Source organism: Lupinus angustifolius, chromosome LG18, assembly GCF_001865875.1.
Source record: "Lupinus angustifolius cultivar Tanjil chromosome LG18, LupAngTanjil_v1.0, whole genome shotgun sequence".
Classification (NCBI taxonomy): Eukaryota; Viridiplantae; Streptophyta; class Magnoliopsida; order Fabales; family Fabaceae; genus Lupinus; species Lupinus angustifolius.
The window spans coordinates 4,235,162-4,262,097 of record NC_032026.1 but is presented as its reverse complement, the minus strand read 5'-3'; the positions used below and the strand labels follow the sequence as shown (position 1 = coordinate 4,262,097).

Genomic DNA, 26,936 nt, shown 5'->3' with positions numbered 1-26,936 from the left:
GTCTATTAATTCCACTTCAATTAAATTCAAACCCACTTCTAAACCTTTTAATCAAACCAAATTAAATTTTTAAAGAACTACGTAGTCTTGATTTCCCTATTGCACCCGGGGATACGTAGGAGCAATATGAACTTGTCAGACACAAATAAAAATATAAAAATATTTTGTTTTAAGCAATTTAATTTAAATAAATTAAGGGTATTCAATGTATGCAATTAGTTAGGGTACCGTTTTATTACGGGCGAACGGGGTGCTAATACCTTCCCCAATTCGTAATCGACTCCCGAACCTGGATATCAAAAATCCAAAAGCCCAATGTGATTTGGGCTTTAAAGATTTTTCTACATTTTTAACCATAAAATGTAGTGGCGACTCTAAGAGGTCGCGTAGCCGAAAGTCGGGGCGCGACAATATGCATAGGGTGTAATTTTTTTTTTGTCATATATATATATACACGGTTAGTAAATGTTTATACACATTCAATACATTATTCATCATTTATTTGAAATACATTTTTTAAGAGTTAATGACAGTTAAATATGAATAACGAAGATCATAGTGACAATGTATTAAAACTCATACACTTTCATTATGGGTGAGCATGGGTCGGGTTGGGACGGGTAAGGTTTGTCTCTTACTCGACCTTGAATGTTGATTGGGTGATTTTTTGAACTCAGACTCAACCCTAAACTCGAAGCTAACCTGACCCTAAATATTGACTGGAACAACCTTTGAACCCAAATCCGACTCTAGAACCGATTAAATACAATGCACACCACTTTTAGATAAAGTCTTATCAATATTATTTATTATTATAGATATGTAATTTGACATATGAAATGATATGTATAGATATTGCTAATCATGTGTTTATGACGAAAAAATTATAGAACGGATGATATTCTCGACCAAAGAGATGTCATTACTCTATACATAATTAAATAGAGACACATACAAACATGATGAGTGAGTAACCATGAGACGAGTTTGAGTCAGGACATGTTTGTCCCCTACTCGACCCTAAATATTGATTGAGTCTAATTTTTAAACTCAAACCTAGACTTGATGAGACACAACCTTATTTGGGTCTGATCATGATCAGGCCAAGTTGGATGAGCGGGTAAAGTCGAATGTTAACCCCTACTTTCAGTACATATATGTTTTCCTCATAATTTTTTTAAGAGATTAAAATTAAGCATTGTCAATTTGAAATGTTTGATTTGCATAATGTGTATACATTGTCTGTATAATATAATTAAGGTATCATTTACTATTCATTTGTTTTACTTTTTGAAAAAATGAATAATAATTAAATATAAATTGATAGATAATACATTTACAATATAAAAACTTTTATTATTAATGCATACATTTTTCCTCAATTTGTTTTTGTAAGATAGTTAATAATAAACAGTGTAAAAAACGAACTCTTATAGTTTTATATGCATAAAATATTAAATCCATTTTTTAATAGAAATAATAACAGTTGATCGAGTTGAACACTTGAACATCTATTTTGACGTTTCTCTAATCCTCACAGAAGAGGAACTGGACCTTACCTAGGGTTTGGCAATTAATCTTCATCTCTTGATTCTCTTCTATTAATTACACTATTCTTCGTCTCAGATTCAATCTACCACTACCTTTTTACACTATTCTTCATATTTCAATCCTTTCTTTTTTGAAGTTCCATATTCTTTCCCCAAACGTGTGAACTACACATAGTTTACTTCAAAACTCTGATCGGAGCCTCCATCCATGTTCCTCAACTTTCGATCCACAACCATAACACCCAAAATTGTTCATCAACTTAGTTAACTTCTCTTTAACCTTCCATTCATTAAAGCAACCATTTTTTTTGCATCACTTTAGTTAAATGAGGTAAGTTCTTTACCCAATCCCCTCCCCCCACCCTTCTTTTTATAGATCTGATTGGTTGTTTGGATTTTGTTATTTTGTTTAGCGATGTTATTGTTTTTGTTGTGTCATATTAGTTCTTCAAGATCTGTAGTTGAAGGGATTGTTGTGCTATTAACAGTAACGAAATCACAATTGTAGTTGTTGTGACAGCATGTGCTGTCCAATTTAAAACCATGAAATATGTGTTAATGAAATCTATTCTGTGCTTGAGTATTATAGGAATGAGTTTAATGTTTTTTTATGTCCATTAGCATAAATGAAAATAATGATTCGAAAAGGGCGGCCTAGTGCATGAAGCTCCTATGTAATGGGGGAGGGTAGATATATGCCCGCACGGGGAGAGGTTGTTTAATGATTTGAACTTATGACCTCCAGGTCATAAGGCAAGCAATTTTGCAGTTGCACCAAGTCTTGTCCTGTATATGAAAATAATAATTATTTATTCTTTTCGTTATGTAAGTCTTGGATGGTGAAACTGATATTTGCCTTCAAACTGAATGCAGGTAATTGAGGATGGTTAGTCATTGTGGGAAGGTGGTATCATGTGAACTGCTTTGGTAGGCTTAGATATTACAGTATGGAGGATGATAATGAGCTGGAGCTCAGCTTGGGTCTATCTTGTGGTGGTTCATCTGTCAAATCGAAGAATAAGGATGGTAGCTCCTCGGATACTAGGGCTGAAGAGGTTGGTAGAAGTACCAAAAAGGTTGATGAATTGAAGGGCATATTTGATGCTGCTCCTCAGAAATCAGATTCAGTTACTGGGTTAGGAAGATCTGATTCTTTAAAACAAGAGGAGAACTTCTTCAGTGACCTTTCGAAGGGTAGAGAAGAGAATGCACCATTGAGTTTAAATCAGAGAGGATTCTGGGCTGCAAATAGTAACAAACCTGTTGAAATTGAAGAAGACAAACAGTTAGAAGCAGGAAATAAGCGGAAAATGTCTTTTGATGAGATGAATCATCAGAAGAAGCATGAAAGTGGTGCCCATCATGTTGATTTACAGGACAGGGCAAGAACACCACATATTTCTATGACAGAAGATAGCTCGGCTGCCGAAAATGAGGACATGGCGGATTCTGAAGTTGAGAACTCCACCTCTAGGACTATCTCACACCACAGTGAAGGTTCCAAACAATTCATGAGAGGTGGCATTTCTTTTGATGCTCCAAAAGATGTCCGTGGAGTTGCTGACTCGAGTGCCACTAATGGGGAGAAAAGGCTTTCTGGTTCATCAGGAAAAGATTTGAAGAATTCAAATTTGACTTATGGTGCTTCCTTCTCTGCCGAACATGTAAATATGATGAATTTGACTTACCCTTCAACAGTCAAAGAATCCAACTCTATTCGTGCACCAAGCCCTCAGCTATCTGGAGTGATGCACATTATGCCTACTGCAACTGGTGAACGCTCAGGAGCCCAACCTGTGAGTAGCGGGAGCTTGCCAGTGATGTTTGGCTATCCTTCTGTTCAACTTCCGATTTTGGATAAGGATAACTCATGGAGTTCGGTCTCTCGTCCTCAACAGCTACACCCTTCCTTTGCTGGGAATGGTCCACCAAATGCAGGTAATCATGATATGGATGGATTGAAAGCTGATAATCTTTATAAACTTCTAAAGTTATATGCATGACGGGCATGTTCGTTCAAATGTTATATTATATATATGTTATATATAGATATCCTAGTAATGATGTTGATAAAATAAATTTAATACTCTAAAGGCAATAGATAATTAGAATTTTAAATAATGGTTGGAGTCTTCTCATGTAAAAAAAGTTATTCACATCTCTGTTCATTGGTCTGTTCATTCAGCAGTTTAATATATGACTTTTAGTTTGTTGCCCAACACCATTTTTAAGGTTCCTGTGTATCAGTATGTCTGTTACTGAGATTTTATTGGAAATCTGGTTGGACGTGACATTATGCTGTTCTGCGTTGATGTAGCTGTTATGCGTGTAATCCCAAATAAAACATCTGAGGCCATGCCATATGAAGGAAGACCACTAGAAAGACCCAAAATTGATGCAAAACAGCGCCTCACTGAAGGAGGCTCTTCCTCACAACCTGAAGATGTGAAAGGCAGCAGCACAAACCTGAGGGCAAAGGATGTATTGGACCAGTCAACAGGAGAAGGCCCCACAATTGATTTTTCAGCTATCAAGCCAGGTCTTGCTGCAGATGTGAAATTTGGTGGGGGTGGTTCCTGCCCAAGCTTACCCTGGGTATCCACCACAGGTTCAAATGGTAAGACAATATCTGGTGTTACTTACAGATATAGTACTAATCAAATTAGGATTGTTTGTGCATGTCATGGTTCTCACATGACTCCTGAGGAGTTTGTTCGACATGCAAATGATGACTTAGCCAATCCTGAGGGCGGTGCAGTTTTGGGAGCAGTAGCAAATGGCAATCCGGCAGGCTCTACTCACAGGTAGATTATTGTAATATCAAAGTTCAACTTCACTGATAGCTTTTTATGAGAGAATCTTGAAAATCAAGCTTTAATTTTATGTACATCAATCAGATTCGTCACGTCTTTTCTTCCTGTATTCATGTTGTGAAGTTACCTTCAATTAGTTGTATTAGGCTGCAATTGAGATTGTAGCACAAGATGATGTGAGATTTCCTTTTAGCCACGAAAAAAGTAGTATTAGCCCTGCAATCAAGATTGCAGTTGTATGCAATAATAGCCCAGTATCTCTTGAATGGTAACTGAGTATTTGATTTTGTGGGTGTAAATATACTTACATATCATTTAGTGATTTAACATCGCAATTCATCTTAAATTGAATCAATGGTGAGTACATAAATACTTTCTAACAAACAAGCTTATATTTTATTCAAGGGTGAGCCGTGATGCAACCATTTGTTGCATAGTGGCCAAGAAATTACAAAATAGTCTATAGGGAAGGTAAGACTTTGATTTCATCTCTAAAAGTTCCCCCTCAGTACAAAGGATATAGTAATGCTTTTTTATGACCGCATTGTTAAACATAATTTTAGTTTCTTAGTGTTTATAAGCTGAAACAGTAAATTTACTCCTAGACAACATTGAACTCATTGACCTTGGCACCTTTAAACTATTTTTTTGTGGTGCTGATCCTAAACTTTATAGAGGTCCCTCGATTGTAGAACTCAATTATGTTACCCATTACCAACAAGGTGTTGGTCTAGTAGTGTAAAGTCCCGCTAGATCCTAAAAAGACCAAAAAGTCAAGGGTTCGATTCCTAAGAGTAATACTTGTTGGGAGGGGCAGCTACGAACTCCGAAAGAGATTAGTTCCTTAGCCAAAAATGTGAGGGATATCATTGATAGTACTAAAACTATGTTACCAATTAAGATGCAACTCATACAACATATGGGTTTGGCGACCATTTTCCCCATTGCTACAATCATCGTCTCTCTTTTATTCTCATGCATCTCACGCCTAGTATCGAGTGAATTTCTGTATCTATTCTTTCGTGCTGCCTTTAGATCAAACTCCTCTACATCTAGTGAAAAATGTTCTTACTTTCTAACCTGTCCTTAGTTAACGCGCTTCTAGTACTCAACTCATTAAATCATCTAGCAGTGAATAATGGTCATACTTTACACCGAAGGTGGTGAAAACGTTCTTAGGGCATCCAGAATCTTCATTAGGTTATCCTCTTCAAAATCTAATTGTGAGTCTTAATTTGTGTTTAATAATAGTCTTAAATATATTTTTGGTTTATATGAATGTGGTCATTTTGAATTTCGTCTCTACAATTGTTTTGGTTTAGTCCCTAACTTTCTATCCTGTTTTGTTTTCGGTCTTTCACATTAACTTTGGATAAAAATGGTTAAGTGACATAACGATGCTCATGTCAATGTTGACATGTCAGCGACATACAACCATAGGGGCTAAAATAAAATACCCTTATTTAGGGGACAAAAGTAGAACTTATTTTTTAAAAATATAGTAGAAAACAATCACTTTTACTCCAAATCCCTTCCTCTCCTACCATCCTAGTTCGAATTGCAACAAGACAGTTGTGTTGGGGTTGTTGTCCACGAGCGCCCCACCTTTGAGATGACAATTGTGTCAGAGTTTAAGGGTGGACATGAGTTGAGTATTTGTTCCTTAATTAACCCTAAATGTTGATACATAATTTTTTTGAATTTGGATTCGACTCTGTACCAAAGATAACTTGATCTCAAATGTTGGCTGAGTTAGCCTTTGAAACTGAATCTAACCTTAGACCTGATTACGTCTAATGCATTCCTCTTTTAGATAAAGTATTATCTATATTTTACTTATTATTATTTATATGTAATTTGACATGAAATGATATGTATATATATTTTAGTCATGTATATATGATGAAAGTTAGAGAATCAATGATAATTTCGATCAAAGAAATGTCATTACCATGTACACAATTAAATAGAGATACATACAAACATGATGAGTGAGTGATCATGGATGAGTCAGGTTGGGTCATGTTTGTCCCCTATATTGATTAAAAATATAAGTTATTAATTTTAAATAGAATTAATGATGAAAAGATTGGGTTGGTTGTAGACATTCTTTCTATTTTCCGAGAAGTTAACGACAATGAGAACCACAACGACACTATCCATAAAAGATTGTTTAATAATTAATTAAATGATTAATAATAAAATAAACAAGTAGTTGATTTTTAAATGGAACTAATAACGAAGTGATTATGTTGGTTGTAGACCTTCTTTCCATTTTCAGAGAAGTTCTAGTAAGCATTGATGATGTCTTTGTCTAAAATCACATGCTGACCCCAAACCTATCATACCTTGTTGCTGCTGCCCAGAGCTAGGGGAATGCATTGGCATAAAACTCTCGGATGATATCCTCGTTGAACTGTTTCAGAGGCAAGATCAGAATGTCACGATGCCTCCTTACAAAGAGAATCGCAATAGCGGGCAAAATGAATAACAATCAATGTGCACTAATGTCACATTTCAGGCAATCAATATAGAATCTTAGTGAATAGCCAAGTCATTGCCAAAAATAAATGCCCTAAAGCAGAAAAGTATGATTGGTGCTCCCTATTAGTGTTCAATTTATGAGCAAATGCATGGTATTAACATATGATCACATAGAAACATGCATTTGAACTAAACATTTCTTTTATATGAGCATGATCTTTATCAGCAACGCCCGTTCTTACCAAAAATTGATTACCTATCATAACAGATTGAACATGATACTCCTATCGTAGTTCTTAGGTTATACAATTGGGCATTATGTGATCAGAGAAGAAATAAATAAAATGGGAAAAGAACATACATGAGTAGTTTTGCCAAGAGTGGACTTAACTAGCATAGAATGCTAATAGTATGCCAAAAATGCCTAAAGACATTATTTCGCTGAAGGGGAGTTGGTGTGGAGCTCAATGTGCCCCAGGCCCCCCCAATTTATAATCCAATTTGTGAGGGTCGCGCTCAGCGCAAAGTAAATTATATTTTATTGGTTGTGCCCAACGCAGGTGTTGTGCTCAGTGCACCACTTTGTTATTATCGAATATTGGGCACAACTCCTGCACCAAGAATGAGTGGGCTTGTGGCTTGGATTGGACTCAGCATGACCATTTCACTGAGCAGATTTAGCAGTGGTGTCACCCTTTAATGACTTGTGCTCAGCGCAAAGTAAATTATATTTTATTGGTTGTGCCCAATGCAGGTGTTGTGTTCAGTGCGCCACCTCGAATATTGGGCACAACTCCTGCACCAAGCATGAGTGGGCTTGTGGCTTGGATTGGGCTCAACATGAACATTTCACTGAGCAGATTTAGCAGTGGTGTCTCCCCTTCACTGACTTGTGCCCAGCCCAAATATTGTGTTGGGCGTAGTGGTATTTCATCACCCAACGCTAAAGTGACGCTTAGCTCAATTTGGACAGAGAGCAAAGGGGTATCTGACCCCAAATTTAGTCCAGTTCAACAATTATGTTGAGCACAATGGCCTTGGTGTTGGGTTGAGGCTTTGCGCCCAACACATAGGGTTTTTCGCTTGCTAATTCTAGACACTAACCATAGGTGTCCAATTTTATGATTGTTATTTATTACCTCATTTGCCTCCAAAATGACTCCATAGCATCCACAACTAATCAAAGTGAATGAGAAAACAAAATTAAGGGAAAGTAACATAAAATACAAATAATAAAATGAATGTAAAAGTAAAAGAATGAGTTATCTCTCATCTCTCATTTAGCGTTTCTTTAGCGTCATTAACTTGATATTATTATGTGACCTTCGGGATCACGAATTTGGATCAACCAAAGCAACATAATATTTGATTGCATATACTATTTTAGTATGATGTTCAACCTTTTCCAACATAAGTCAATATGGATTTTTCTCTCATTTTCTTTTCTAATCTTGTGCCCTATTTTACGACTCACCTATGCTTTATTTATTTTTTCATTTCTTTATGTTTTTAATAACTATTGTGATTCTTATTTGTTTAGATTTCCCTCTCTAATTTATGATCGTTATCTCCTTGAACAATAAATTTTTTCTTATAAACTAGCATCTCATTGACATCATTATAATTATCTCATCAATTATGATCGGTTTGTATCGCTCCTTAGAATTGTTCAATGTTGGTATTGAGTAATTTTTGTTGATCTCCTACTAGTTGTTCTCCTAACTAATATACTTGTGGCTCACTCATTTGTTTGATCAACAGTCCCATTTGAGTCTCCAAATTCTTCAGGGAGATGTTAGTATTCTTTTAATTGGTCATAGTCATCAACATGAATTGATTTAGGGTGTCCTCCATTTTGAAGTTTGTGTCGTGATAGTAATCTCTCATGTATTGTACCTCTTTTGTTTGTAGAGGTAAACAATAGTAAGTAGGAAGATCACTATAGCATACATCACACTACATCATTTGTCATCCAGGAGAAGAATCTGAGAGTATTTGTTGAGAAAAACTAATCATTTGTTGAGGAAGACTGACCACTTGTTGAGGAAGATTGACCTTAGGCTAGAAATGCATCATGAGTGTCAAATTTTAGAATTCCCTTCATTGAGTGATTATTATACTCCAAACCCCATCCATCTCGTGGGATACCCCAAAATGGTGTGATTTAGCGTCATATCACCCATGTGCACTCCAGACTTTTTTTTTGCATAAATAAAATTCAAAGAAACACTATAAGTGCATATCAGTTCAATTCATCGAGAGAGATAAAACACAAAAGAGTAAAACGGGAAATTAAAGACTTAAAATAATAAAATTTATTGCAATGCTAAGTATCTAGATACTAGTCCGTGACAAAGGTGTCACTTTGCTAAGTATACTAGCCTTTCAACCAAAGATCGATGTAACACCATAGCCTTGACATGCGACTCTCAGGCCCATTAATTTATTTAGTGTATCATCCATTAAGCTTAAATACCCTTTACAATATTTTATTTACCCTAAAGGAAACCTCCACGACTCGAATCCATGACCTCAGGGACTTATAATCATTGGTTTCATTGAGTCGCTACCACTAAGCTAATAGTAAATTCATGGGCCCGGTAGTCGCATATCAAGGCTGGGGTGTTATAATTGCTATTATAAGTTGATTTTAAATTGAAATTAAAATGTTGAGATTGAACTTCACTACCTACTATTGATCGAGGTCGCACCCAATGTAAATAATATAATAATTGAATTGTAGTACTAGGAAGTGACTCCTATGTCGTTTCTCAAGGATTATATTTCAGGCAAAGATTAAACTCCTTATACTCACACTCACGAGGGGTTTTTTTATTGTTGAATGGTATGAACATAAAGTAAAGCAGAAACAATAAGTAAGCAGTGTAATAAAACAGCTAAATTTCTTTCGTTCGTTTGTTCACAACTCAATCATTGATTTCAAAAGATCAATTTCAAATTCTAATCATTATATTCCTAATTTTCTCTGTTTCAAAACCTAAGCCTTTAACTAAGCGAAATCAGCATAAACATGAAATATTAACAAATTCACACAAATTAAGCATTCATGCACTAGAGAGTAAATCAACTAAACGAAGATAAACTCACAAAACCTATTTCTAAAATAATGAGATTAAGCAAACCACATTTAGAAATAGTATAGAATAAATCAATAATAAAGAAACTGAAAATACATTAATAACAAAACCTCAAGAGTTGTGATACATTCTCAAAAGAATTGAGTCTAGAAGTTTAGCTTTCCATGGAAATGGAAGCAAAACCGAAATGAAGAAGAAGGGAAAATATAAATGAAGGAAAACCCTAGCAAAGCAAAAGAGGGAAAAACCAATTTTAAAATGTAAAATGTAATGGAAATGAATGGCATAGGAGGAAATTCAAATTCCCTAAGTAAAACCGAAATGGGGCCTAAACAATAAGCCCAAAACTAAAGTACAATTAAAAACTCCTAAATTAAATATACAATCTTCACTTCAACACAAACCATTCACTACTCTAATGCCCAAAATGCTCTTGGTGCCAAATATGATCTGAAAATATAATAGATTTAATCAGACCAAATAATATCAAATTAACTCATTTTCGTAATATTAGTCCAATAAAGTCTAAAATACTAAACCATGTGAAACAAAGTCAATTAGGCACCAAGAATCATCAATCATGGTAAACTAAGGTTATGAATAGTGTGTAGTATATTGCTCATCAACTATTTATACATATTTGATTCAATAACACGTATCATTTAACTATGATTCTTTCACAACAATGGATCTCATTGTACTAAAAGCTAATGTCTTAATAAATTTGATTCAACTCTACTAATAATATGAAGAACTATGATCCACAAGATACACCTCTATGTCTAGCAACTATACTTGTGAAATTGAGATTTAATGGAACAACGTAAATTTACTAATCACCAATGTCTTGATCATATTAGTAGCTTATTAATATAGGAACCGTTAACATACCTCTATGTTTAACAATTATATTAACAAATTTGAGAGTTATTTAAAGTTCTTATGACGCTATGTCTAGCAACCATATCAACATATACACAAATGTGACAAATTAGTATAAATCTACATCTAGAAATTATATCAATATGGTGAACTCTATTTCATAAATAAAATTAGAATTTCTTCATGGCATTCATCAATCCAAATTCTTACAAAAGTTTGTCAATCTCTAATTATGTAAGCATTAAGCACAAAGATAACTTATAAGAATCAAAACATAACACTTGAGTATAAGTCTGAATCAAAGTGTATACATCAAATAAATATCACATCCAATCCCAACAAGGGAATAGTTTAGCTACACATTTTTATGTGAACTATAAACAAAGATATAAAGAGAAAAATAAAACTCATAGGAGAATAGATTATCTCCTCAATGAGTATATGTTGATTCCTCTAGCCATTCTCTTTGCTTTTACACCTCAATTCCACCTAAACTACCATAGGAAGTAAGAGAAATTGAGTACATAGTGTTTTCTACTTGAATTTCTACCCAAATGTCCAACTTAATTTCATTTTAAAGAGTCTAAATTATGTCTTTTTCTCCTAGCATAGAGAATTCGTTGGGCTCAACACTTCGTCTGGTCAAGCTTCAACCTTTTAGCTAGCTAAACTGCGTTGAGCGTGTATCTTGTGTTGGGCGCAACTACTTTTCACCAATTCATGCTCATTTTTTTTAAAACCTAGAATGACATAAAAAACATGTAATAGGTTTTCTGTAATAATTTAACTTGACACATAGTATAAATGACATTTATTTAACTTTCAGAGTAAAAATATGTTCAATTATCCTTATTATGTAAGGTAATTTTGACACCTAACAATAATTGTGTTCATATATATTAAGATTTGATTTTGTTGTGACTTTTGGGTTGGCCATACTTTGAAACTTGTCCAAGATAGAACTTGTATCTTATCTGAATTTATGATGTATATTTAGGGATGACAACGGGCACGGGCAGTAGTTACCTGCTACCTGTTTTAAAATAGGAGATCATTATCCATACCCGCCTGTACCTGTATGGGTACCCGTGTGTGGGTAATCGTGGATATTTCTGGGTACAACGGGTACCCGCGAGTTTCCTATATTATAAATGAATTTTTAATTTTTTACTTCTATTATGTTTCAAATGAGATGAAACTTAATTATTTTTGTACCTTTTGATTGAATATTTGGCAAAAATGCTAAATTTATTGGTGTTTTCTATTTGTGTGATTTTTTGTTCGCATTTCCTTAACAAAAAGTATATATTTTCGTTGTAAAACATGTGTGTTTCTACACATGTAATAATATTTGTAGGGTGTTTCACCACCAAACTCAATAAAATATGTAAACAAAGTAAAAGGAAAAAATGTACACAGTGTAATGAATGTTAGAATAATGTACTTTTTATTTTAATTAACTATAATATATTAATCATGTAGATAACGGGTACCTACGGGCATGGGTACCATAATACCCGTATGTATTACGAGTATTTTTAAAATCCGTTTATAATACTCGTGGTACCCGTTTGTGACCCGTACCCATGCCCGTATTGATTTTACCTACGGGTACCCACGGGTACGGGTTTTTTTGCTATCCCTATGAATATCATAATATAAATTTGGAATTTTTAATCAATATATGTTTGATATATATTTGATGCAATATATTTGAAAATATTTTGTTGTATATGGTATATATGTTTTTATTTATTATTCATAATGTTTTTTACACATTAAGAATTTTATATGTATGCGATTTCCTTAAGGTGTTATTTAACACAACTTGAGAGTAAAATTGGTACATATTGGATCCTAACTATTGCATTTTATCTGGATTTTGTTCATTAAATTAGTTTATGAAATATGTTTTCAAAGTAACTTATACTCTGGAAATTAATTTGATAAAATTACATGGACGTTAGTATGAAGTTATTTATGTGAATTGTGGACAACCCAAAGAAATTCATAATTTGGTCAAATAATAACACACATGTGATGGTAAATTTGTGTCAATTATGAATATTTTGTGTGAATAATAGTTTGTCGGTTTATCCAGAGAAAGATCATTGTTTGACAGAAATAAATATCAATATTGATCATTACATTAAGAGTACAAGTTACAAATTAATCTCTTTATCCAAAGACTGAAAACTAATGTTCTATTGGGATTATTAATGTAAATTATTTGCTTAAAATTTGATTTGCTCTTTTTGTTGGGTGAAGGTGTTGTTGCTTGAAGTCTACTAGATAAACACATGTATCTCCTTCATCCTTTAAGACAATTGAGCATGAGATATGGTTGCAGAATTTTATTGTTACACTAACTTCACACTTCTTTACTCCTATAATAAGAGTTTTAAAAGATCAAAAAAGTTATATCAATTGTTAATGGTTGTTAAATAAAGTGTTTAAAATAAAGAGATTTTCATAGAATATAAATGACAAATTTTATGCTAGCTCCCTTAGCTAAGGATTTGATACCTAAGGAATTTTATGAGCATGTTACTCATATTGATATTTTTTATTGGGATACCTTAATATAGTGGGAGTTTTTAATTTATGTTTTACGCTTTACTTTAGACATCTAAGGATAGTTTTTTTGCATAATAAAGTTGATGGTATATGCATTTTTGCATGTAACTATAATATTACACTTAAAAATTATGGCTTAATCTAAGTAAAGACTAAAAAAGGTCCAGTAGGAAATAGACATGTTTGAGATCACATTGCATAAAATTTTCATATCACTCATCTATATTTGACCTACATCATTAAGTATATTAAAATTGTGATTATTGCGCTTCAGTCATATTTTATGATGATGAAAGTCATGGTGGTTCCATGGTTTATATATAAGATGAATCATATTGTATTAAGGAACCAACGAGCGTTGGTTCAAGTGGTACATGCTTGATTCCCCTTAAGCAAGAATCCGGGTTCGAGTCTTGTGGATGGAAAAAATGCCCGTTGGGAAAGTTAGCCCCACTTACCTGTGGATGTTCCCGGCTCGGACAGGATTGCCTCCAGTGCGAGGATACCTGTGGGAAACCAAAAAAAAAATATTGTATTAAGGAGAAAATTAAAGATTAATAACATAGAAATGTGCACCTAAGAAATATGTAGTATAATTATTTCAGGAAAAAATGAAGCAAATTTATAATTTATAATTAATATTTGGGTATCATATATTCTAAAACAATTATATTAGTTATTTATTGAAGAAATTATTAAATAAGTGTTATAATATTGATAATTATATGATTTCAAAAAATTAGTGAGTTTAATGAGTTAATATGCTTGACCATGAGAGATAATTGGAACCCTATTTGCTAACATATCAAGAATGATTATGGTTCACAAATACATCACATCACAAAACAATTTTTCATTCTGTCCATCAAAGAGAAAATGGTGGTCTCTTAAAAAAAATTAGGATTTAATTGAGAAAGATCAATAATCTAAAAACATACCAAAGAAAAATCAATAACATAAATCTAGATATAAATATATATTCTTATTTGTTCAAGATGGTTAATATAGTAGTGACTCTCAATTAAAGATTCTAACATGTTATTTACATCTTTCAAACATGTATTACTTCATTTCTATGAGAACCAAAATTGGAGTAAAGAATATAGCAAATATTTATATTGCATGCATCGATTTCACAAAGAACACACTAAATACAGATGGGCACGCGTGACTGTGTCCCCTTTGAAGTTTAAAGATGTATTAATAAGATTATATGTTATTAAGGCCTTTAGAAACACGTCTCCCAAATTAAATTGCTCTTTCCACGAAAACTAGAAATGGAGAAAATAATAGAGCATGTGTAGATTTCACGAAAAACCCACTAAACTTGCAAGATTCATGCGACTTAGTAAATCTCTCTCTGAAATTTAATATACTTTATAGATAAAAGTTTTCAATATCTCTCCGGCTTAGAAGTTAGAATGTTTTGTTCCGTGAACCAAAAGTGTAGAAAAGATCATAATATGCATGGATTTCACGAAGAACCCACTAAATAGAGATGGATTTGTATGACTTACATGTTGAGTCTTCAACTGAAATTATAAATTATTAAGATCATAGTATGCATGCACATGCATTAATGAATTTTAAATTAATTATAAAGAACTAAACAATAAATAATTATAAAGAACTAGTAATAATTATGAAGAAATAAACAAGAAATAATTATTGGAAATAGTGACTAATAATTTTACCTACATAATTAAATAAACAAAAATTATAAAATCACTAATAATTATATCAAATTACTAGTAACTATTTATTTATTTAATTATAAAATTAGTAATAATTCTAACAAATTACAAATAATTAATAAATAATTAAACAAATATTGTATGTTCTTTTTCATTATCTCATAATTTTTACTATATAGTAAACTTTAATAGTTTTACCAAAATCTTAGTAAATTTATGGAAAAGTGTTTGTTGCACTATCAATAATATCATATTATATTAAAAGAATTAATCTTTTTTGGTATATATCTCTACTCCCCTATATTCCTCATTCCCACGTGAACCACATATGAAGAAAATAATGTAGTTTTTCACGAAGAATCCACTAAATAGAGACGAGATCCTTGTGACTTAGTGATTCCCCTCTGTAAATTTAAATATGTACTATGTTACTAATATAAATCATAAATGGAGAAATGAATAGTATAAATATTGTTGTTGATATTGCATGCTATAAAAAGAAAACTACAAGTGGGCCACCCACTCAGCTATATTGATATTATTATAGCGACTGGAATGGATAACCATCCATCACTGATTATTTTCTCCCTCCCATTTAATTTTTTATTAGATAATTTTATATTTATATAAAAAAGTTCAACATTTATCTTGAATTTTGACAAATTCTGTGTTTGTATTTGCAGGGTGCTGCAACTTTCTATATTTGGGCTTTGTATAACTCACTAAACGTAAGCCACTATCAACATTTCATCTTCTCCTTTCAGATATGGCTTTGCATGCTTGAATCAATGAAAATATAATCTTCTATTTCTATCTTCTTAATATAATATTTTATTTCTCTCCTTCTCTGAGTAGTAGTTGTTTTCTTTTCTGTTTCTCTTTGATTTGTTTCTCTACATATAAGTATATAACTCTGCTAGACCATGCTTGTGGTTGTGATGATGATGAAGAAAATTCTGAATTTTCTCAATTTAATAACATTACTTCTAAATCTGAGTCTGTTTCTTATTTCAGGCCATGGAAATTATATGATTGAATTTTGTTAATACATGCAAGACATGCTCACCAATATTTGGAGATTGACAAGTTATATTAGCAATCGTTTTATACAATTTTTAGGTGAGTTCTTGATTTGGATTCATCTCTACTTGCTTTATGTCTATCATGCTCTTTTTACCAAGGCATAATACTCAAATTGTAGAAAGCTATGATTTTCCAATTATTAATTTATTTACTTGACAACAAGGTGTTGGTTTAGTGTCGTAAGGCTAGATCCCCAGATAGTGGTGTAAGGTGTTGTTCGAATTCTGTGAGCCACACTTGTTGGTAGGGGTAACCATGTACTCGAGAGGGGTTAGTTCCTTACAGGGGACCCTTGGTTATACCAAAAAAGTATAAAAAGTATTTGATATTTTGATATTTGTGTTTTTGTATTAATAATGTTGGATAAATAACATTTTGGATGATGCCAATAATGCAGAGGATCTGGTACATAGAGATACAAATAGATGGACAAGAAATTTTCGGGTCACTCCAGGGCTCTTCTCTTCAGTACATTGTGCAAAAGGTTATACTGGTAGCACATCTTCCCAGCCTCCTCAAATTGGGGGCGAAAACAATGGAATCGGTGAAAGAAAAGTCTCAAACAATTGTAAAGAACTGCTTGTGGATAAAAGATCTGTAATTCTAAATGTCAATTATATCTTTTCGACCATTCCATCGATTTTATTAAAAAGGTAATGACCTTATCTTCTTTATGTTTAACAACACTTACACTTCAAAGAAATGACAATGCAAGAATTTACAGTAAAGTCTAGTTGGTATCTCTCAATGAATTTATAGTTACTATATTATATCAACAACCAAGCGTTTAACACACTAGGGGTCGGCTAAATGAATCTCAGACGTTATAACGCTCTATCATAGATGTTTAAATTTGATGCAGTCGAATGACCAGCTTCTTTATTTTTTAAATTTCATTTCTATCACCTAACTCTTGAACGGGCTATTCACTTAATGTTAATGCTTTGAAAATCAACAATTTTGAGATTTATACCATTGCTGTTGCATTATTATCATTTGTGTGCAGTTTGACTCTCCCATTATTTGGTGTACAATATGCTTGGAGTTTGGGAATGGCCCCTTGGAGATATTCTTTTTTGTGCATTAGATGTACTCAGGTTCACATTCATAGGTAAAACAAGTAGGTTTAGAAAAACAAACTGGTACAAATAATCTATACTATCAGAATGTTTCCTTTTCAAATTCAATTCATATCTTTCAAACTTGTTGTTGTGTTACTGAATATTGCTGTAAAATGATAATTGATTGGCATTTGCAGAATTAAATCTCGTGCATGGAAAACCTGGCATGGTTCTTCTGATGATATTGGGTGGTTGCAGCATGCTCCGGAAATGCCTCCAGTACAGGATGGAACTTCAAGGTTCTTGGAGCTGCTTTCAGACATAAGGTCTCCTATTTTATTATAAGGTTTAAACTGAAATAGACTGGACTATAGATTTCTTTCTGTAATTCTCATTAACCTTTTGAAGACTTCGAGGATAAGTTCTTTCATATGGCACATTTTGTTCTATTAAACTTCAGATAGACCTTGTTCCCCTCTTTATATTAGTACTCGTACTCTTCCTTAAGTTTACAATTATCCATGTTAACAATTATTAAGTTTCAATGCCTATTTGCTGCTTGGGCTGTGCCTCCGGAATCAAGTCTGGCAGAGTGTGACTATTGTTTAACTTCATTTATTTTATGTGGGTGTTTTTTGAATAGCTTGTTTTGTTTTTCATATCTTCACATTTCACAGTTTTTGAACGAGAAGTAGAATACATATTGTCTATATTTTTCTATTGTTTTAAAGTTGTGCTTCCTATTTTCCATAGCCTGGCAAAATGTAGTTCATTTGTTCATCCTTTTTTGGGTGGAGTTTGTTTACATAAACTGATTTTGGGTTTTATTCGTCAGGAATGGAGAGCACTCACTACCCACCTCATTTGTATATTTGTTGATTCCAGGTACGACAAGATCCATCTGTCAGCACCTTTTCAGTTTAGGTTCACTTGTAGTTCTATTTTGTTAAGATTGAAAGGTTCACCTGTTACAGGTCTCTTTAGCAATCATGGACCCTTGTATTTTGTTGCCCCTAAGAGGTTCTTTTCAAAGATGGGTCTAGCTTGCCATATTGCAAAAGTTAATAGTGAGGTAATTGATCATTAGTTCATTGGAATTAGCCGAACAATTTCAAGCAATTCAAATCATTTTCCTTTGCCATTAAAAAAACCTGGTTCTGTAGTTGATTTTCTGTTGAGATGCATTTAGCTTTTACCTAAATATTTATGCACTTTTTCCCTTGCACCTTTTCTGTACAACTATATGTCAAAAATCTCTCTTTTTCCCTGGTGAACTTATTTTTCGGATATCTGACTTTCAAATGTATATTTGTTTCTCCTTTTAAGGCATCAGTAGAACACAATGCCTTGGAACTCAAGCAATACATTGAAGAGATTTACTGGGGTTCTGGTAAGCCTGTCATGCTACTAGGACACAGTAAGGGTGGCATTGATGCTGCTGCTGCGTTGTCTATATATTGGTCTGATCTGAAGGACAAAGTCGCTGGTTTGGCACTGGTACAGAGTCCATACGGTGGCACCCCCATAGCTTCCGATATTCTCCGCGAAGGCCAGATTGGTGATAAAGCAACCCGCAGGATCATGGAACTTATAATATGCAAAATAATCAAGGTAACCTTGTTCTGTGAAGTTTGTATGTAGAGTTGAGTATCAATTTTCTAATTTTGTTTTTACCTAAAATAAAAGGTGAAAAGAAAATTGTTTCATTTTAGACTGTGTACATGTGCAATGAAAATTGACGTTCACGCATGCATCTGATTTTGCTTCATCTTCCTGATAACTGCATCTGATTTTGGTCATTTCTTCCTGATACACAACTAAAGTTCATATCATTAAATAAAAATTCCAAAAGCACTTTCTTTTCTCTCACATTTTGTTGTTAATAGTGCGTCAATTGTATTCTTTAGGGTGACATAAGGGCCATGGAGGATCTCACATACGAGAAGCGGAAGGAGTTCATCATGAAGCACAAACTCTCCTTGGACATTCCTCTTATCTCCTTCCATTCTGAAGCCAGCATGGCCCCTGGTGTTCTTGCAACTTTGACACATATAGCTCATGCAGAACTTCCATCACTCCCTTTACTGAAATTTAGCATCGATGAGTCCGATTCATATGTCGAATCAGGACGACAAGTTCCTGTGATGATTCCTGCATCGGCTGCCATGGCTGTTAGTGCTCTCCACCTGCGACTCAGGTATGGAGCGAAGAGCGATGGCTTAGTGACATGCTGTGATGCGGAAGTTCCCGGATCAGTTGTTGTAAGACCAAACATGAAGCTTGATCATGCCTGGATGGTGTACTCTTCAAAGCATAGAAATTCCAATGAACCGAATGCTTGTGAAATGTGTGAAGCTCTATTAGCTTTACTTGTAGAGCTTGGTGATACAAAAAGGGAAGTGGAGCAAATTTTATGATGTGATATGCATCAATGTTTTTTCCAAATTCAATTTGTGTTTTTGTTCACCTTATGGTTGTGTTGTATGTTTAGTTATCTTTGGTTCCTTTATTTTTACTAAAAGCAAATGAAAAAAATTTGTATTTTTAAACAGATGTTTCAGTATTCAACTCCATGCTTACATAGCTACTAATGTGATATCCAAACTTGTATTATTACAATTCGTATATAGGATTCTACTAATTCTGTTTTTGGTTCATCCAACATATGGTAATGAATCGGCCTTGATGTTTGGCCCAGATAAGCTCTAAAATATGCACATTGCTATTGCCGAAACAAACATCCAACTTAGCGGTAAAATCTTGATCCGCATTTGCAGGTAACAACTACAAAATAAAATATGATGCAGTAACAAATTCTAACAACAAGCCATGCTATAAAACCCACTGTACATGATGAAGACATCGACTTTATAATATGAGACTACTACTTAGTCGGATCCAGTTATTCTTAGTCTCATGAGATGTTCTAATTTGACCACACAAGTCAGAAGGCAGTTAGAGTCGGACTTACCCTCTTAGTCCAACCAACCCTAGTGTACAAATTACAAAACCATTGAAAAAAAAGAAAAATCAAATTACAAAACACCATTGAAAAAAGAAAAAGAGAGTATTTTGTTCCTACGGGCGTTGAGGAAAAGGTTGCCATTGCTGCGGATGACCACAATAAGGAACTAAAAACACATGAAAGTGCCAAAGTATCCTCAAGAGAGGAAGAGGTTGTGATGTAGGAAGGATGCTCCCATATTGAAGACTAAGTTAATGGTGGGAAATGAATGATATTTTAATACTTTTTAGCAATTATTTTTCATTCTCTTTTCATTAGTAGTTAAACACTTTTGGGGATGTAGTCATCATTAACATATTATCTTGATTCTTGAGTGGAACTAGGATAGTTATGATCAACTTTTCTCTTTTAAGGAGAATTTGTAGGATGTCGAAACTTGCCGTTTTTAATCTTTTCATCATCATGTCATATCAAATACTTTATATTTTTTGCATTGTTGAACATGCACTTAAATCTTGATTTGATGGGAAAATATCATACAACTTTTGTTAGAGTTGAGCATTCCTTCTTATATCGCAAGACATTACATTTAGAACACAACTTTAGCGAAGTATACTCATCCAACAATAAATTCTTATCATTTTCACAAGCATTTATCATCTTGTACTTTATACTAATAGAACATAACATTTATTTAACATCATAGGTTTAAGAAGGGAGCACCTTATCCTTCAACAACATATCCTTCAAAGTGTAAGTAACACTATAAAGCTCTTATTAGTTCATCCATTAGCACATTTTAACTTATATAACTTTGATACTGTTGTCAATCTTGCGAATTTAGTATAACAATCATATAACAGTTTCACAACATTAATTATCAATCACTCAAACATCTAAGGACAATCCGAAGATGATCTTCGATCACATTTGCCATTTTTTTCGAAACAGTTGCCCTCATATGCATTTGTGTTGATATTATTTGTAAAGATATTATTAGTGTAATCATCTTTTGTCTCCTCATCTCTTGTCTCACCATGTCTTGTCCAACATGTATAACTATAATCAATTCCATGACATACTAAATAAACTTCTAACTCAGTTGGACTAACTCTTCTTATATAACAAAATTTTAAACAAGGGCATACAATTCAATTTGGATTTTCGGTACACTCAGTGGAGAATCTAATAAACGATTTCACTTCATCCTCATATTCTTTCATCAATCGATTGATATTCATCCATTTTTTATCAACAAAGAAAGTCTCGTATTGATCCACAAGAACAAGAACAATAGTAGCTAACTTCTAATCAGATTAGGAATGTATGAGATACACTACCTTAAAAAGAATTAACAAAAAATTATAATGAGTATAAGTCATAACTTAACTCATCTACAGTGTACAACAGTGAGAGATACAGAAAAGGAAAATGCAGGGATGCTAACAAAAATACTAATAGAAGGACAAATTTACTTTCGGTATCTTCAAAGTGTTTTTAGCATCTTGTGAGAATATGTAATGTGAGTGGTGTGGGATGATGGGTTGAATGAATGGGTATCGTCGCAAGGTGAGCGTCATGGAAAGTTGAGTGTTATGGGAAGATGAGTTTAGTGAATGTCATGAGCAGGTGAATTTTGTGGGAAGATCAGTATCTTGGTAAGGTGGGAAGGTGGGTATCGTGTGTAGGTTTCTTGAGTCATAGGAAGGTTTTCTGAGTTTTAGCGTCTGAATGAAAAAGTAATGTGTGAGGTTTTGTTTTTAAATATGTTAGTATTGTTGAATCTGTGACTACACTCATTGAAGTAATAAGGATTATTGAATGTTTGAGAAACAACAATGTTTGCTTCATTGATCGATGTTCAATCTTTGAGTCATACAATTAATAACGTTAGTGAAGCAAATATTGTTGATTGTATATTCGTCTATCATATTTAACAGTTTTGCTTCATCGAATACTATTGATTTCCTTTTTCCAATCATTTAATAGTGTTTTACACACGAGCGTTATTGAATGTGCATTGTTAAGTGGGAATTCTTGCATAGTGATTGATTGGCATTCATCTATTTTTTGTTCAACAAAGAAAGTCTCATCTTGATCTAGAAAAACAAGAAAAATAGTAGCTTGTGAACATAAATTATAAACAAACTCATCTATATTTAGTAGTAGTAAGAGATACACAAAAGGAAAACATAGGGATGCTACTAAAAGAGAAACTAGCAAAAAGGATAAGACTCATTTTCGAGATCTTCTGTAATGTGAGTTTTGCAAGAAGATGAGTTGAATGAATGAACGTTGTGAAAAGGTGAGTTGAATGAAATTTGTGGGAAGATGAGTTCAATGAATGTCATAGGAAGGTGAGTCTTGTAGGAAGATAAGTGTCATGAGAAAGTAAGTCTTATGGGAATGTGAGTATTGTGCAAAGGTTTTCTAAGTCGTAGGAAGGTTTTCTGAGTTTTAGCGTTTGAGTGAATGAGTATGTAAGGTTTTGTGTTTAAATCTTTGAGATAAAATATTCAACAATGCTCACTAAAGCAAGCAATGTTGGATCCGTGACTTTCAACCGCGTTCAGTGAGGCAAGCGTTGTGGAATATGTGAGGAACAGCGATGCTTGCTTCACTGAGAGTAGTATTGGCAATTAGGACCGTCTTGCCAATGCCAACACAATGTCCACCAAAATTAGGGCGGCCATGAGTATGCCCATTTTTAAATAGGGCATGAAATATTATGCTATGTCCGCCCTATACATGGGCAGGGTGGGCTTGCAGGCTGCTCTAAATTAAAAAAAAACTAAAAATGATTTATTATATGGAACATTGCAAAATATTATATATTGTCTCTTATTTTTTATTTCATTGCTTAAACATTGTAGTATTCATGTTATCATACTTGAGATTGCAAATATTATTTTCTTTATTTTTTGATAGAGTTAATGACATTAACACTCCTGAGTTTTAGTGAAATTACACAAACTATTCCTCACTTTTCTACACCTACACAAACCTCCCATAGTTTTTATACTTTTATTACACTCACGACCCCCTGCATGAGAAATAAGTGTAATCTTTTAAACAAAAAATGTAATAAATGCAACTAAGTTAAACGAAACATGATATATTATGAAGAAAAATCCAAATAATATACAAATCAATGTATCTTTATTATTTTTTGTTAAAAAATATATCAACAATTCTAAAGAGATATTGTTTCAATCGCTCTTATAGTATATCGTAACGAACCAAAAATAATAAACAAGTATCGACTAATATATTATTTGGACTTTTCTCCATAATATACCATGTTTTGTTTAACTTAATTGCATTTATCAAATTTTTTATTCAAAAAATACACGTATTTCTCATGCAGGGGTGATAAGTGTAATGAAAGTATAAAAATGAGGGGTTGTGTAAGTGTAGAAAAGTTAGGGATGATTTATGTAATTTCTCTAAATCCACCTCCACAACCATGCTATTTCACCTCTCAGCCATCTTATTATACATATTATCCTCCTCATCAACAAACCTCTCAGACACAACCTATTCATTCACCATCTCAGATCTATGACACACACACTCAAGTCTCCAAGTGCAGATTTATTTAATGAGATAAGAGAGTTAATCATTAAATTACAAGAAGATTTGGAGGACAAAAAATTACAAAATTCTAACACTAAAAATGATGGGGTCTCAAATATAGATCCAGGAAACAAACTCATATTGATCTCTGCAATACCAACACAAGAACAACCTTCTACCATGCCTCTACACCAAAATCAACAACATCATAAGATACCAAAAAATAGGAGAAAGAAAGGCAGTAGAATTCTACAACAACTGCAGCGGCTTCGTCGGAAGTCCACGAAGCACTGTCAACCACGATCTTCTTGCCGTAGTCGAGTACCTTCACGCATGAAACAGAAGATATGCAGGCTATCATATATCCACTTTTTGATGTTTCATGATGTGCCATCGCCACAATCGAACATGAAGAGCCACTGTCGAGGGTCACAATGGAAGCAACGATATCACTGGATGAACCAACATTGGTGGCCACCTCCTCCAATCATACGACCGCGATTGCAGATCAACCAGTACCTTTACCCGTCTAACCACCACCATCAAAACCATAAACTGCAATGGGACCCAATATCTCTGCCACCCAAACTCACATTCAGAAAGAAAACGCCTCTCTCTCAAACTTCAAAAGAAAATGAAGAATCAGAAGCATTCAAGAAAAGAAAATGTGATTTTGTATTTAAAAATTTTGTTGGAAAAGAAAGCGAGATGAAATTTGGCAATGAAAAATATTTTGAGGAAGAAAAAAGGGTTGAGAGCATGTTTGATTTGGAATATGAAAAATATTTACAAGCATGTGTTTCAAGCTTTCATGAAAGGGAAGAGATTGAAGGAGGGAAGAAGGAAATGCTTTTTGGATCTGAATTTAATTTTTCTCTTAGTAGTTTTGTTGTTCACGGTTCTAGAGAACAAAATAAAATGGAGAAGGCAAAACGTTCCCAATGGATTGATAAAATGGCAAGATCTTGGCCATTGGAAAAAAGCACATACACCCATACACCATTGGATGGGAGAATAGTCCATACCAAAACATTTCCTCTTATCACACAGTGCCACGTGGCTTTATGCAGGATGTACATTGAAGCACAAAAATATGTCATTATTGCTATCAAGGATTCACAAATTCCACTCATAAAGCCGTTAGAGACGTTTGGGTTTGCTGGAAAAGTGGAAATTTATTTAATTGACATTTATTCCAGCATTAATGAGAGAGAAAGTGCCATATTATTTTCAGATTCTTCATGTCCCGTAAAGGCTCCTAATTCAATTATCATTTTGAATTTGCGTGGGGCCCTCCAAAATTACACATTTTCTCTTTACGGCTCAAAATATTTGAAAGGATGTGGTATTATTAATTCATGCATTCTTGACTATGAAGAAATGTGGCCCCGTCATCATCCTGTTGGTTCCTTGGACTTGAGAATTAACAACTTGCATTTGTACTATTATTATAGTAGTGAGATTACATTGCCAATATTTGGGACAAACAAAAAGGAATCTGAAATGATTCTCATCCATTCCATCATTGAGTCCAACCTTGAGGACAAGGTTGATTTTGAAGGGGTCAGTAATGATAGGATATATGTTAATGTTATGATATTTGTTATAAGGTTTATTAGAAAGGGGATAGGATAGAATATTATTGTTATGATATTTGTTATAAGGTTTATTAGAAAGGGATATGATAGAATATTATAGTTAGTTATTTGGATTTAATTAAATAAATTGTATTTATATTTCTAGAATGTTCTTCTAGTATTAGATAATGACACTTGTATGGTCATCATCATTTTAGGATTTATTTACCTCTTTAAATAGTATCTTGTTCTTACTTGAATGAATCAATGAAATATGAAGAAATTACTCTTTTATCATCTTCTTAGTTTATAGCTTTCTTAGGAGTAGAATAATTATAGTTTTCCTTAGTAGGAGGAATTTGTTCCCTATCATATACATAGCTACTATATATATTGTATTTAACTCATAGACCAAACCAAATATATTATTATTCCTCAAACAGTGTAGTAGTTAACTACTAATGGCTGAGCTACATGGCTCAGAAACAGACACAAGTACGAACTCTACTACTTCACCATTGCCATCAACTTTCACTATCACTAAACCCAATACATCATTCCCCGACCCGCTTCAGAAAAACCAGAAGAAAAGGCCCAGAGACAACAGTAGCAAGCACCCGGTTTACAGAGGGGTTCGAATGCGTGCATGGGGAAAATGGGTATCCGAAATCCGCGAGCCGAGGAAGAAAAACCGGATCTGGCTCGGAACCTTCGCAACTCCTGAGATGGCGGCTCGTGCGCACGACGCGGCGGCGATGGTGATCAAAGGCGGTTCAGCCATTCTCAACTTCCCAGAAATCGCCGGATCGTTGCTGCGGCCAGATTCCAACTCGCCACGTGACGTTCAAGCCGCTGCTGCTAAAGCTGCTGCCATGGAAGTTTTGGAATCCCAAACGACGTTGCATTTATCGTCTTCTTGTGCTTCTTTGAGATCATCAAATTCTTTTTGTAGGTCCAGTGAGGAAGAGTTGGGTAAGATAGTGGAACTCCCACATTTGGGTACTAGTTTTGAATCACTCGACCTTGGTAATAATGAGTTGGTGTTTTTTGACACTGTTGAAGGGTGGCCTTATTCTCACCCATGGTATCATAACATTTATGATGGTGGGGATAACATTTCAGTGCAAGACTATTACTCAGAGAGTGTGATGCTTTGTGGCTTTGAAGGTTCTTTTTGGGAACATTAATGTCAGCCATTGCTGTTTGCTTTCTTTTCTTTCACTTTTTTTAACCCTCCTTTTGTCCTTTTCCTGAATTACAATATTTTTTTTCAGTGTTCACTTTGGTAGCTTAGAATGTGAGTAGCTGGCCCTCTTCTAATTTTTCATTTGAAGGGCTTAAATGCATTTCCTTTTCCCTCAAGTGCTCCTAGTAGTGTTTTCACTTTCTCCTGCTTTAGGTTTGTATGTGGTGAGAGATATTTCTATACCAATTTATTAGACTATAAAATTTATGCACTATTACTATAAAAAATTTTAAATAATTATTTTATTATTCATCATTCATTTATTACTTACATTTTAAAAGTAATTGATATATTAAATATGAATAATGCATATGATATAATAAATGTTAT

The 26,936-nt window shown here is 33.7% G+C and overlaps 3 protein-coding genes across 7 annotated transcripts; all 3 read left to right on the top strand.

Annotated features, from left to right (window-relative positions):
* LOC109333125 (ninja-family protein mc410-like) lies at positions 1,485–4,662 on the top strand. 2 transcript variants are annotated; one of them, XM_019568415.1, is made up of 4 exons: positions 1,494–1,564; positions 1,688–1,881; positions 2,424–3,488; positions 3,868–4,662. In XM_019568415.1, the coding sequence occupies exons 3-4, from the start codon at positions 2,498–2,500 to the stop codon at positions 4,356–4,358; spliced, it is 1,482 nt and encodes a 493-aa protein (XP_019423960.1). In that variant the 5' UTR covers positions 1,494–1,564; positions 1,688–1,881; positions 2,424–2,497; the 3' UTR covers positions 4,359–4,662. The 2 variants fall into 2 exon arrangements, with proteins under 2 accessions (XP_019423959.1, XP_019423960.1); XM_019568414.1 differs by having other exon boundaries at positions 1,485–1,881.
* Positions 15,624–19,795, top strand: LOC109333374. 4 transcript variants are annotated; one of them, XM_019568837.1, is made up of 9 exons: positions 15,624–15,782; positions 16,113–16,217; positions 16,579–16,834; positions 17,188–17,292; positions 17,440–17,568; positions 18,078–18,127; positions 18,217–18,314; positions 18,569–18,853; positions 19,150–19,795. In XM_019568837.1, exons 2-9 carry the CDS (start codon positions 16,148–16,150, stop codon positions 19,657–19,659), a joined length of 1,503 nt encoding a protein of 500 aa, XP_019424382.1. In that variant the 5' UTR covers positions 15,624–15,782; positions 16,113–16,147; the 3' UTR covers positions 19,660–19,795. The 4 variants fall into 4 exon arrangements, with proteins under 4 accessions (XP_019424382.1, XP_019424381.1, XP_019424383.1 ...); XM_019568836.1 differs by having other exon boundaries at positions 15,624–15,826; XM_019568835.1 differs by lacking the exon at positions 15,624–15,782 and having other exon boundaries at positions 15,863–16,217.
* LOC109332700 (ethylene-responsive transcription factor TINY-like) lies at positions 25,798–26,718 on the top strand. The gene has a single exon (XM_019567722.1). The coding sequence runs from the start codon at positions 25,822–25,824 to the stop codon at positions 26,545–26,547; it is 726 nt and encodes a 241-aa protein (XP_019423267.1). The 5' UTR covers positions 25,798–25,821; the 3' UTR covers positions 26,548–26,718.

Coding starts and splice junctions, on each gene's coding strand:
- LOC109332700 (XM_019567722.1), top strand. CDS start 25,822: ATGGCTGAGCTACATGGCTCAGAAACAGACACAAGTACGAACTCTACT.
- LOC109333125 (XM_019568414.1), top strand. CDS start 2,498: ATGGAGGATGATAATGAGCTGGAGCTCAGCTTGGGTCTATCTTGTGGT. Junction 3,489..3,867: donor GAATGGTCCACCAAATGCAG/GTAATCATGATA, acceptor GCGTTGATGTAG/CTGTTATGCGTGTAATCCCA.
- LOC109333374 (XM_019568837.1), top strand. CDS start 16,148: ATGCAAGACATGCTCACCAATATTTGGAGATTGACAAGTTATATTAGC. Junction 16,218..16,578: donor TCGTTTTATACAATTTTTAG/GTGAGTTCTTGA, acceptor CCAATAATGCAG/AGGATCTGGTACATAGAGAT. Junction 16,835..17,187: donor CCATCGATTTTATTAAAAAG/GTAATGACCTTA, acceptor ATTTGTGTGCAG/TTTGACTCTCCCATTATTTG.